The sequence below is a fragment of the Lycium barbarum genome, chromosome 9 (assembly GCF_019175385.1).
Source record: "Lycium barbarum isolate Lr01 chromosome 9, ASM1917538v2, whole genome shotgun sequence".
In the NCBI taxonomy this organism is placed as follows: Eukaryota; Viridiplantae; Streptophyta; class Magnoliopsida; order Solanales; family Solanaceae; genus Lycium; species Lycium barbarum.
The window spans coordinates 114,421,070-114,434,706 of NC_083345.1; the positions used below are offsets into that span (position 1 = coordinate 114,421,070).

At 36.6% G+C, this 13,637-nt stretch overlaps 1 protein-coding gene across 1 annotated transcript; it reads left to right on the forward strand.

Moving 5' to 3' along the window:
- The first annotated feature begins 4,602 nt into the window (after positions 1–4,602).
- On the forward strand, positions 4,603–8,697 carry LOC132609509 (ferric reduction oxidase 5-like). The gene is made up of 4 exons (XM_060323525.1): positions 4,603–4,884; positions 6,321–6,452; positions 6,719–6,818; positions 8,057–8,697. The coding sequence occupies exons 1-4, from the start codon at positions 4,866–4,868 to the stop codon at positions 8,073–8,075; spliced, it is 270 nt and encodes an 89-aa protein (XP_060179508.1). The 5' UTR covers positions 4,603–4,865; the 3' UTR covers positions 8,076–8,697.
- The last annotated feature ends 4,940 nt before the right edge of the window (positions 8,698–13,637 follow it).

Genomic DNA, 13,637 nt, shown 5'->3' on the forward strand with positions numbered 1-13,637 from the left:
GGTGTACATGCTCATGGTAAGTAGTTTGACATATTGCAATGCAACATTGTCCATTATCTTTCACCATGATTTACCTCCAGAGATGGTCAAATGAAACTGTAAGATATGCTGGTTGTAAACACACCAAAAGCCATTAAAATTATCAGTAAAACAACAATCGATTCCACATATTTATCTATCTGAAAGTCTCTCTACAATCTGGAGGGGCCAAATTAGAAAGCAAAATAAGAAGTGGCATAACTTACCTATAGATGTAAATAGGAGTTCATGGAAGACGGAAACGCGTAAGATTTTCAACCGGTATGGTACTTTCCAACCGTTTAAAAATGTGCATTGTCAAGAAAACTAAACATTAAGTGAATAAGTTGAATTGCAAACTAAAAGTAATTCATGGATGTGAATAAAACTAAAAGTTGCTCTAGTAACCATGTCATCTGATCATTTCAACATCACCACTCCACCGAATTAATTTGCTTCTTCCTAGGCAAATTCCACTATTCTACATCATTTGTCTTGCATGTTATATATCAATTAAAATATGTTTCTTTTATCGGAAGATCTATTTAAAATTATTGCGGAATCAAATGCAATTTCTCAGCTTCTATAGATGAAGACTTATAGTCTGTTTGGCGAAACTTATTTTCTCTAATAAATGTTTATTTTAAGTAGACTTGAGTCTCACAAGGAATACACATATAAAAAGCACGAGATACACATAGAATGAGAATTGGGAAAACAGGAATACAGAGATATTAGCAGGAAATAAGGTGATTGAAACCACCATAGCCTTGGTTTATATTCCTCCGTGCTCTCGCACTCCTGTTTCCTTTTCTACAATCTATCTTCGTTAGCATCTGAAAAGAAAGGGATGGAAGCGTCAGTGGCCATAGCTAAAAATCAATTAGCAGGACATATACATACCTTTATCGTATACCAGCAACATAACCTGCAAAAATTAAGAAACGGGACCTCTGAAATTCATGAATTCCTAAACATGACTACTCAACTAAGAAGAAATTAAGGATTAGGAAAAAACACTCAGAGCATGTAAGACCCAATGGGGAAGAAAAGCAGCGCTAGAAAGTAGAGCTAGAAAGGACAAAACTGAAGAAATTCAAGATGAAGGTGGCATGGAGGATTATTAGGGTAGAAAGTGAAAGTGATGAATGGGCTGTTCAATTGCAGGGAAAGACGAAGGGGCTGCCACGTAGCTAATTAGCAATGCACCATTAAGACGAAATGACTAAATTATCCTCCATTTTGAAATTTATGACATTAAGCTGACATGTTGAAACCAGCTCTTATTATATATAGAAAAAATTTGTCGATTTGATTTTGTCAGTTTGGTTCGACTATTGTGGTTTGTATACGGGTAAAACCGAGGACATAAACATACTCGATTTCTCGATGTTAAGGTTATGCTCGGCCAGGATACGACCGGCGTATCGGGGATAAGGCATCAAGCTCGATCTGGAACGTGGCGTTAAAAAAGGTAGAAGAGGCGGTTAACCACCACGAAGAGAAGACCGGAATATCCGCCCTCAGCCGGATATTTCGGCACCAATCCCGGCAACAGCTGTCAACAGATTCCTTTCCTTACTTAGAATTGTACTAGGGTTAGAACTCTTCTATTATATAAAGATGAGGCCCCCATTCATTAAAGGGGTTCTACCACTGAGAGAGAGAATTCATGTACTAAGAAAGCAATAGAATCATCTGAGTTCATTCATCTTTTCTACGGTTATCTTTATTATTCATTGTTCAAACACCCGGTCATAAGGATTCGACCTCGGTTCCCGATACCCGAGGCCAATCATCATTCATCTTTGGTCAGATCTGCATATTTTATTTACTTATTCATTTATCGTGTAATCTAATCTCGTATTGAGTTAAATCACATATCTTTAACACCCCACATAAATTCAATTGTTCTCCGTTTTAAGGTTAAACATGATTATTTTTTATTTTACCAAATAGTCGAAAATAAATAATTGAACTTTACTTACATCTTACTATAAGCTTATTAGTATTCCGATATTATAATGTTTAGATGTTATCATCGGTCATGGACCTGGTCAATATAGAGATTAAGCATGAACATTTCGACAAATATCATAAACTGGGAAACATTTAGTCCTTTTTTTGTTTTTGTTGTCAATCTTGTCCTAAATAATGGAAAACATAACGCAATCTCCTTCAGCAGGACTTGTCTTTATAGAATACGACCAAGTTTAACACAACAGTAGTAAGCAGAACACACCATTAATAATATTGAATGAGAACCTTAACAAAAGCTTCTATAATCTTAACATTGATGGGTTCTCTGATCTGTAGAAATTCCTACTAATTATGTCAAGGATCATCGACTAATTCGGTTATTCTAAAGGAAAAAAAATCAATTTCAATATTAATCCCGATACCCGAGATATGAGTTACACGCCCTAATTCCCGTATTTATTATAATAATAATAATAATAATAATAATAATAATAATAATAATAATAATAATAATAATAATAATAATAATAATGCTAATTACAAAATAGTCCATCACTCAGGCACAAGTCACAACTCAAATGCAATTTAATTTGGGCGAGTAGAAGCCCAAAAATAGTCCCTCATCTTTGAGTTTAGACTCAAGATAAACATTATCTTTTACACGGAGCACTAATAGTCCTTCTTCGCCGAATTGGTGCACTTTACCAAAATTCTGAATTGGAATTGCTAGAATTGGTGGTTGAATTACTGTAGCGGTGTTGGTATTGTACTGGAATCGATGAATGTGCTACTGGAATAGGGGGAAAAGGATAGAGTTAAAAGTTAACATATGTTAAAGGAGTAACCAAAAGCGCACGAAGTTTACATTATTAATGCGGGCTCCATATAAAAGAATGAGGATTACTTTGAGTGCAAGTTGAAAGATGGGCCTTTACTCAAATAATTTGGGTTCATAACACTTTGGTAGTATTTAATTTTTGGTCTTAAGCACTTTTGGCGCGGCATAAACCAAAATTCGGGCAGCATATATAGAGTTAGCTTTTAGTTACGGCATATGTATTATCACATCAACACAAGTTATGCCGGAAAAAGCAAAACTTTCAACACTCAACATAATCTGAAAAATACTACACAACTTATCCATGGGCGAATTTATGTGTAGAATTGGAACACGTGAACTCATGATCTTTCCGCAAAACTAAATATTTAATGTTCATATTTTCTAGAATTGATCTATTATTACCTGATGGCTATGTCACCCATGCTACAAAAAGGCTTAATGGCGCACTTTCTTTAAAGCTTAGTTATTTATCAAGAGCATTAAGGATCAAATCCCACTTAATACGTTCTTTTCTCTTTTCTTTAGTTGTGTACCCATGTTCTAGAAATTTTAGATTCGTTCATATTTGGATATTTTTATTAAATAAGCAGTGCAAAAATTAAAGATATAAGGATCCAAAAATTAAAGACCAGTCCGTATGAAGGCCAATTGTGCAAAAATTTGAATAATTTGGGCTCGTAACACTAAGCAATTAGATGCAAATTGGTTTGCGAACGCTGGTTTTCTCTAATCTCCTCTGATTACTTCGTGACTACCTCCACCGTTTACCATCAAGATAAGGAATGATAAAACTGATGACCATCCCTTTAATCTTGTGTTATTACTTGAAAACAATGGTGTAGAATATGTAGAGTGTCCTAAACGGAAACGCAGCCATGCAGATTTAGGGTTTCTTCCAGATCAACACGATAAAATACGCTTAGAAGCATCCTGTGGTGACTTAATTTTATGCAAGGATGGAAGGAATTACTCCATATGTAACACTCTGACTAGGCAATGGATTATTCTTCCCCCTCCTCCTTTAGGACGTATTGGTCATGGATGTATTGGTTTCTTGGTTGACCCTAATAACGAGTATCGCGTGTTACGATATTATCGTACTGATGAACGATATTTTCCTACGGATTCTATGATTAATGTAGAGATTTTTTCCTCCGGGCAAGGAGGAGGATGGACCCAATTGGTTGTTACATCTCCGCGCACTTTGGCGTCTTTCGAAGATTTAGCTTTTCTAGATACCAAGCCTTCACTTGTTGCTTGTGCACGGATGTTATATAGCAGCCCTCCGACTAAATTTGTTCTGTCATTTGATCCATTCAATAATGATCCCGCACAAATTCTACACATTGTTGATTTACCAATTGAGGCTCTTAAGTTTGATCCATATGATATGAACCTGTCTTCCAAATTGGGAGTGTGTCGAGGTCGTCTGCGGTTTTCTCAAGTAACTTTACTACCACCTAGACTCCCTTGTATACAAGTATGGGAGCTTGAGGGTTGCAGAATGGGAAAATGGACATGGATGCACTACAAAATCCCTAAAATCGTAAGCTACCCCCCACGTATACATTGTCATACCAAAAATGTGTTTTATGTACTAGCTTTTCACCCAAATAATGAGGATCTTATATGTGTTCATCACGGTAGTTATCGTGTTATTGTGTACAATGCACGAACAGATAAACAGAAATTGGTTGTGGTGTACCTTATTTTTTCTTCTTATTTTGTCTTTTGCCTATTATCTAATAAACCTATTTTATCACTTGCCCTACCGTTTTATAATAGATCTATCCCGTGACCTACTTTCTTCAAATTGCTAATGTGTGACATAATGTAACAAAATGATACTATCTATCCAAAGGTTGTTTTCATCAAAACAATACTTACATTATGAAATGATATGTAACAATCATCCAAACAAGGTGTGCAGGTACCCCCACTTTTTTACTTTTCCTCTTCCAACTGGTTCTTTACTATTCTGGAGCCTTGAGAGTCTGCCGTTTAAGTTCTGGTTTGTTTCATCCTGATGCCTCTTCGCACCATTGGTAATCATTTATTGGGTTCTTCTTTTACTTTATTGTTATTTATAGATTATAGATTTTGCTTCCAATCTGAGTTGTTACTAGTCTTTATGATAAATTATTACTGAAAAGAAACGAAAAAGTTCAGATCTTTATCAATAAACAAATCGTTATACGGAACCAAGATTCTTAAAGCGTGAAGGAAATATCACATCCGTTGTTTAGGATGACCAAATCAGTCGATTTTCAGCAGATCGTTCATCTAGCTTCATTTCGTTGTGTTCCAAGCTTCTTATTTATCTGAGGTGGAGCAATCTATTACGCGTTTTTCTCCTCAATTCTGACAGCAAAGAGTTGTAGTGCAAAATTTTGGGTAATATTACATGCTTAACAATTTATGGAGAAGAAAATGTACTCTTGGCAAGTAAAACGAATTGTACACAGATAGAGAATCAAGGTGCATATTACAGCGGAATGACGATGATTGACACGCAGGCGATTGTGAAGGGACTCAGGGAGACGTACGCGAGCGGGAAGACGAAGGAGTACGTGTGGAGAGTGTCACAGTTGAAAGATCTGTTGAAGATTGCTGAGCATCACGAGAAGGAGATGGTCGATGCTATTAATTAGAGCCGAGATGTCTAAGCCTGAACTTGAATCCTTTCCTCCAAACATAGAGTCTAATGAATTGCTTTCTTTTCTTCTTGATTTACAGCTTTTCTTCAACTTTTTTAGTTGCGGATATATATTACTGATGGTTATGCTGGTATGTTTTGTTTCATCTTCTGAGTTACAAGTTTCACTTTATGTAGTGGTAATTGCATGTTCTTGTGTGTGTTCAGCATTTCAGACTTCTCTGAGTATCGCTCTTTTATTAACTTCATTTTTTTCCCTTAGCTTCTTCGCATTGAGGAGACGTCAACTTCCCAAAAATCCATGCCCTCTTTTGAATGGCGCATCAAGTTTTGTTTGATCATTTTTGAAATATCAGTCTCTCTGTTTAGAATAGTCTTATTGTTTACTAATAGGTTTCTTCTATTTATTAATCACCTTGATCATATCTAATCTTATTTACTACTCTTGGTTTGCTGGTTGGATTAATGGGTAACAAGTAACAACTTTCCCAGCAGTAAGAAGAAGAATGTTTGAACTCTCCTTCTACACTCACTATTTATACATCCTATTCATGGCTTTCTTCCTACTCCACACTAGAATGTTCGATGCCTGCATTATGCTTCCTGGTTTCTTCCTCTTCTTGATCGATCGATACTTGAGATTTTTGCAATCCAAACAAAATGTACAAAATGTATATCTGATTTCAGCCAGAGTTTTGACTTGTGAAATTGTTGAACTCAACTTCTCCAAAATACCAAGTTAGCCAGCCTACAATTCTGCCTTTTATTTCCAGGTAAGTTGTATCTCACTTTTTATGGATGATTACTTCTTGTTATAATTTGTAGGTTTGGAGTACTCTCCGACAAGCGTCATGTACCTAAATGTGCCAAGCATATTAAAGCTGCAGTTGGCATCCATTCACAGTAACTTAGAATCAGATACAATTAGTTTCGTCATCAAATGTGAAGGAAGTTGGACTAAGAGCCCGTTTGGATTGGCTTATAAGTTGGCTTATAAGCTGTTTTCAGCTTTTTTGAGTGTTTGGCTGGCCAGCTTAAAGTCATTTTATGCTTAAAATAAGCTCAAAAAAATAATTGGACCCATTTGACTTAGTTTATCTAAAGCAGCTTATAAGCTGAAAACAGCTTATAAGCCAAAAAAAATAAGTTGGACTACCCCAACTTATTTTTTTCAGCTTATAAGCTGCAAACAACTTTAAGCTGTAAGCCAATCCAAACGGGCTCTAAGAAGCTTTATGATGTTATCTCTTTGCCTTCCTCTGTGGATCACCTTGAAGTTTCTGTTGAAGGACCCTATGGACATCCTTCCACCCATTTCCTAAGGTTAGCATTCTACTACAAACTACAAATAATTGATTTTTAAGTTAATAGCATACATTAGCCGTTTGTCTACCGGAAACAACCTCTCTACCTCCCAAAGTAAGGTCTACGTACGCTCTACCACTCTCCCCCCCCCCCCCCCCCCCCCCAAACCAAACCCCACTTTGTGGAATTCCACTGGATATGTTGTTGTTTGTATGCATTAGCATTATAGAGATATTTTACAGTATCTGTGTATTCTACATATTAGTTGTACTATTTTTACCATATTAACAATTACTGCTAGCTTATCATAAAGTTTTACATGCATTTACCTTATAAGTACCTTAATTGTGTAAATATTTTTATTCGGTCTGTACATATGAATACTTTGTGATGATGTAGCCAATTTCAGTAACAGGCATGATATATGAGTTCAGCACTGAAATGCAAAACCCCCAAGATTCTATTAGTTAGTGTGTTCAAGAACTCTTCTCAACTCTCCATGTTAGACCTCCTTCTTCCTATAGCAGGATGTTCCTCCAATCTTGACCTACACATTGAGGCTTATATAACCAGAGAGAATGAACAAACACCAGAAAAACACAAACCCCTTCGAACCATTTGGTTCAAACCCAACCACTCTGATGCACCCATAACCCCCATTTTAGGCCAGAACGACTAGCTTTGGCTTGCTGCTATAATATCTTTTGGGGTGATAAAAGAAAAGTTGACAGATAAGTCACCCTTAGTGCCACTCTACAGAACCATGATATTTTCACCTCGTACGGGTCTTCTTTAATTTTCTCTGTACCTTCTATTTGTGGGGCTTCTTTTCCAATACTCTGTGTACCCTATGGACCATACGACACAAGGGCTCTGTTCGTTGTTTATAGCAGCTTCTATAGGAATTGCAGCATTCGTTTGGAACAAGAAGAAAAGTGCTAGGGAAACTAAGCAGATTCAACAAAATCTTTGAACTCATTATTATAGCCTATGCTGATCAAGAGCTATTCCGGTAGGAAAAGGGAACAATTGATAGTTGAGGGTGTGTTTTGATAAATAGTTAGTGATAGTTCAGGTAGGAAACGTGCACCCTTGATAGTTCAGGTAGGAAACTCGCACACCTGATAGTTTAGGTAGGAAACTCACGAAAAAACGATAGTTCAGGTGTGTTTTTAACCATTAACTCTAATCAAAACTATTAATACTTTGTTTGCCAACTCACTATGTTTGGGTAACTAAATGAAATTCTCTTGCAGGAATATTGCTAGAAGTTAATGTGTCAAGTGTTGGAGTACTTGCCTCTGGACCGAAGACCTTGAGGGACGATGTAGCAGCCATTTGCTCATCTGCGTTGGTTGATAATCTGCACTTTGAGTCCATCAGCTTCACCTAATGATTAACTCGGCTTCTCAACTCCGAGCTAGCTTAAAAGGACTCTGTCAGAATGCATCAGTATCTATACATAGATATTATGTCCTGTAATATGTTCCAGTCTTCTGATTGGATCGATATGCGTGTTTAAATAGGTATGGTGAGTATGGTTCCCCGAGATTACATTACTTTTTGTCTAATGCCATATGTAAGGTATTGTAAGTAGTCTTTGGAAGAGGAAATAAGGTTCATGGTATTTGAATGAAACCTGTATTTGTTTGAGAAGCTAGACTAAACTATGACCATCTCATACCCAACTTATTACATATTGATGTATAAGCTATAAACCAAACTAAAACTCTTTTTTTTTTTTCTTTTTTTTTTTAACAAGGTAAAACAAACAAAAACTCCAAGTGCTATAACATTTACTATAAGACAAGGTCTTAAAACTTCCAAGTTTCCCAGTCTCGTCTTCCATCAACAAATCCCAAGACCCTCCTGCAATAACATTTGGTGCTACGCCTCTTCCTTTCATTGCAAAGCTTAACACATCTTCTAAAAGTACATGTGCATTCTGCAGTACCTTAGAGATACAAAGCCTACTTACTGTATATTACAATCACAAGAATCAATCTGGGGTTATGTGAGATTCAAGAATTCTGAAACATGAAATTTTCAGCTTTGTTTGTCCATGTAATGAAATGCTCAAAATCTACGTATACTCTTTTATCTTTCAGAAGATCAAAATCGTACATCCAAGAGATGCGCCTTTCATTACAATCACCACCCACACCCTTAATGAAGCAGCCAAAATCGGCACCAACTGTAAATCAAGAACCACACCCTCAATGAGGTCTCAGGTTCAAACCCAACACTAGTTGATTTCTTCTCATCTCTCTAAGCCTTGTGGACAGATTTACCTGGTGTCTGTTGTTGCTGGTGGGAGGTGGCAGATATCTCGTGAAATTAGTCGAGATGCGTACAAGCTGGGCCGGACACCACGATTATAAGAAAAAAAAATGGAAAACGTGATGCAGTAATGCACAAAATCTTCAATGTTCTCTATTTATCCCAATATAGTGGGAAATATTTATGCTGATTTCAAGTTGGCAGCAGAAGATCTCACTGGAAGCTCTTTAACCATTTCTAGCAAAGTTGTTAAAGGGCTCTTTGCATCCAGATAGTTCATAAGTGGATGAAAGTTTTTCTTCCAAACTTTCAAGCAAGTCATGGTATTCGACAAATGATGGATGGGTCTGAAGATACAAATGAAAACCACACAGATGAAGTCAGTGTAACCAAGAAGTGCAAATCATGCTAAAATAAATCAAACAAGACCTGAGCAAAAATAACAAAAGGAACCTGACCGTGTGAGTTACTTACAACTGACAAAAGCAATTCTCAAATAAGCAAGAGTTTTTGAAGTTTTCCCAAACGGGAACATAAGCAATAAAACTGATGGAAATTTTCATTTAGTTAAGGAAACCTATCTGTTATCCTACATTCAGTTAAGGGAAGTTAGCCAACCCTCAGACCGTGTGGCCAGTACTACAATCCACTCTTTGAATTTGAGTCACTGACTTGGTACCCCCGTCATGCCGATTTTGAAAGGAATTTGACCAATTGAGATGAGAAGTGATATGATGTGGTAAAGATTTTACCTTTACTGTTTTTCGTTGACTATTTCCTTACTTTAATTCACTATTTGTATTTGTTTATGAATCTTTTTATTTGGTTGCCTTGAAGTGCGATAAATATTTTATAGTCGATTAATTATCAATACATGCTTCCATTATGGCTATTTCTCATATGCTTTATATTTCATTATGAAATGCACAAGTTATGATAAGTTCTAGTTTTTAAAGTAACTCTTGTCACTATCCTGTTGGAGCAGTCAATGAGACTTACTGCGTACACATTGACTTCCGTACTCATACTACATTTACCGCACTTCTGTGCACTGCGGGTTTGAATCCCAGTTCCAACACAGTTCGTGAGTGAATTCCCACCTATTTTACTTCGCAGTGGCCACGACTTCTCCTATTGTATGCTTTGTATTTGTCGACGCTTGTACTTTCCTTTAGTTTTCTCATGACAATGCCACACTTGGTCTTGGGATTGTTTAGTATTGTGTTTGGATCTTGGAATTTATAGCTTCCGCACTTGTATCGGATTTATATATTTTTTATGACAGTTAGACATAATTATTACTTTCACGTAGTTAGTTTTTGGTTAATTATTGCTTGGTTCACTTGGCTTAAGAGTTAGTTGGGTGCCACAATTGAGTCGTGATAGCCTGTTTGTTCAAGCTTTTGGGAAGTTAAAAGTATTTTTTATTTTTTTCAAAAAGTGTTTTATCTTAAAAAGTTGAGGTGTTTGACTAAATTTCTAGAGGGAAAAAGTGTTTTTGAGTAGTAGCAGAGTTCAAAAGTTAAAAAATAGCTTTTCCAATAAGCACCTTTTTTTTGTTTCCCATCCGGTGTGTGGTACCCGCATTGGAACCCGATTATATCCAGATTCGTGTCGGGTAGTCCCACATCTGGGGGCAAAGCACTCCCTAATAATTGACTCCGTACCTAAAGGAGCTCGAACTCGAGTCCTCTTGATTAAGGATGGAATAGTATCAGCCACTATATCACAATTCTTGTTAGTCAATAAGCACTTTAGAACATTGGCGAGACAAAATAAGGCTCTAATATTGACAAAAAAAATATTTTTTTTAACTGATTAGGTAGACACAAATTGCTACTATCTAAAATAAATTTTTTAAAAGTACTTTCAACGAAAATCACGTTTTAAAATAAACTCGCTTTAAAAGTTTGACTAAACAAGCAACAAGCCAATACCTTAAAAGTGTTGGTGAGAAAGATTACAGTGACAAACAAAGTACAGATGAAAATGGTGTTCTGATGAATACTGAGTTGTTTTGTCCGTAAAGTTTTTTTTTACCCACTGCTGTTGGGTATTTAATCATTTTGGGCTTCAGACAAATTTGGGCTTGGATACAATATCGTTCCAAAGCCCTTGTGCTCACGTTCTCAACCTGAAGCCCATATGCTCAAGAGTACAATACAGCTGTATAAAGAATATTTCAGCTGTATACAGGATATGCTTTACATAGTATTCCTCCAGAACATTCCTTGTAAATACATTTATGTATTTCCTTTTTTTTATTTTAGAATTAGCTAGATAAAGATGAATAGTTTTTTTTTTTTTTTTGACAGGTGTACATTCTGTTAGAATAGAGATTCCTTTTTGGCTAGCTATAAATATACGTTTGTACAGCATACAAAACAGACAGTGAATATACAAAGAAAAATTCCTGCATCTTGTTTTCTTTCATGGTATCAGAGCAGGATATCTAATTCTTCTTTTCTTTTGTTTTCCTTTCTTTCATCTGTTCATCTTCAAGCTCTCCACTGTCATCATTTTTCTTCTTCTCTGAGCAATGGGTGAAAGTACAGCAATGGTGGCTCAAAAGGCTTCTTCCACTGATCCAATTCCTCCTTCACACCCTTACTTCATTGCACCATCAGATTCACCAGGTAGTCTACTGGTGAATAGTCCTTTCGATGGCAAAAACTATGCTGGTTGGAAAAGGGGCATGATGATTGCCTTAACAGCCAAAAACAAATTCGGATTCATAGATGGATCTAGCACTGAACCTACTGGTGACTCTGATCTTCACAAGGCTTGGGCCAGGGCCAATAATATGGTCATATCATGGCTTTTGAACTCTCTCTCAAAAGAAATATCTGATAGCGTCATTTACTCCTCCACAGCCAAAGAGTTGTGGAGTGAACTGGAGGCTAGATTTGGGCAAAGCAGTGGTGCCAAGTTGTTTCAGCTTCAGAAAGAGTTGAGTGATCTTGTTCAGGGTACCAATGACATTGCTGGTTACTACACAAAGATAAAAAGACTCTGGGATGAGCTTGACACTTTGGACGCATTCATCATTTGCAAGTGTGACTGTACCTGTGGAGCAAAGGACAAAAATATCAAAGCTAAGAAAGATGTGAGACTAGTACAGTTTCTCATGGGTCTAAATGATACATATTGTGCAGCTAGAGGTAATATCTTGATGATTTCTCCCTTACCTTCTATTGCTAATGCCTATGCTCTTCTGATGCAAGAAGAGAAACAGAGGGAAGTTCATTCCAATCCAAAGTTTCCAGGAGAGAGTTCATCTTTTGTTGCTATGGGACAAAGCACCTCTAATCAGAGATCTGATCCTTCTTATTTTAAGCCTGTAAGAGGACCATATGAGAACAAGAGAACTTCACTTATTTGCAAGTATTGCAAAAAACCAGGGCACACTGTTGAAAAATGCTATAAGATTCATGGTTTTCCGCCAAATTTTAAGTTTACTAAGTCTAGGCCATATACCAATTCAGTTCAAGGTAATGCTGCTATGACTGGAGAAACTGCTGGTAATCAGTTTTACTATAACATGGATTCATTAGACACAGGAAAGTTGTTGAGCCCAGGACAGCTGAACCAAATCATGCAACTTCTCCATCAAGAAAAGATTGGAAACCAGAGCACTGATTCTGAGGCTACAGCTGCTGCTAACTGTGCTGGTATAGGACTGTTACCATTCTCTTTTTACTCTGAAACTAAAATTCAAAATTCCATTAAACCAAATTCTTGGATTATAGACTCAGGGGCTAGTCAACATATGACCTATGACAAGAATTTTTTTTATTTTCCTTAATCCTTTACCTAAAGCAATCTCCGTTAAGTTACCTAATTCTCACAAAGTTATGGTAACTCATACAGGTTCAGTGCAACTATTCCCTAATTTCATCATCACTAATGTCCTTTTTGTCCCTAGTTTCCATTTTAATCTTCTTTCTGCCCATAGAATATGTCAACAGTTCCAAAACTTACTAATTTTTTCTTCTTCTCATTGTTTCATGCAGGGGCTTTCAATGAAGAGCCCAATAGTGCTTGGTGAATCCAAAAATGGTCTATATGTGCTGCAGCATAATCAACCTTCTATTTCCAGTTTTAGTAACTCTTGTAGTAGGATTTCCAATTCTGTTCACCAATCAAAAGGCAGTACTTCTACTGTTTCCAGTTCTAGTAACTCTTGTAGTAGGATTTCCAATTGTGTTTTTCAATCAAAAGGCAATAATTCTACCGCTCTTTCTAGTTTTTCTCAATCTGATGTAATCAACAAGTTATGGCATGCTAGACTAGGCCACATGCCCTTGTCCAATATGAAAAACATCTATGCAATTCCTATTTCAGTTTTATCAAAGTTTGATGTCCCTTGTGAGATTTGTCCCCTTGCTAGGCAAACTAAGCTGCATTTTCCCAACAGTGACATTACTAGTAAACAAATATTTGAACTTATTCACATCGACATTTGGGGGCCTTTTCAGATTCCTACCTATGATGGTTATAAATATTTTCTCACTATTGTCGATGACTTTAGTAGGGGAACTTGGGTTTATCTTTTAT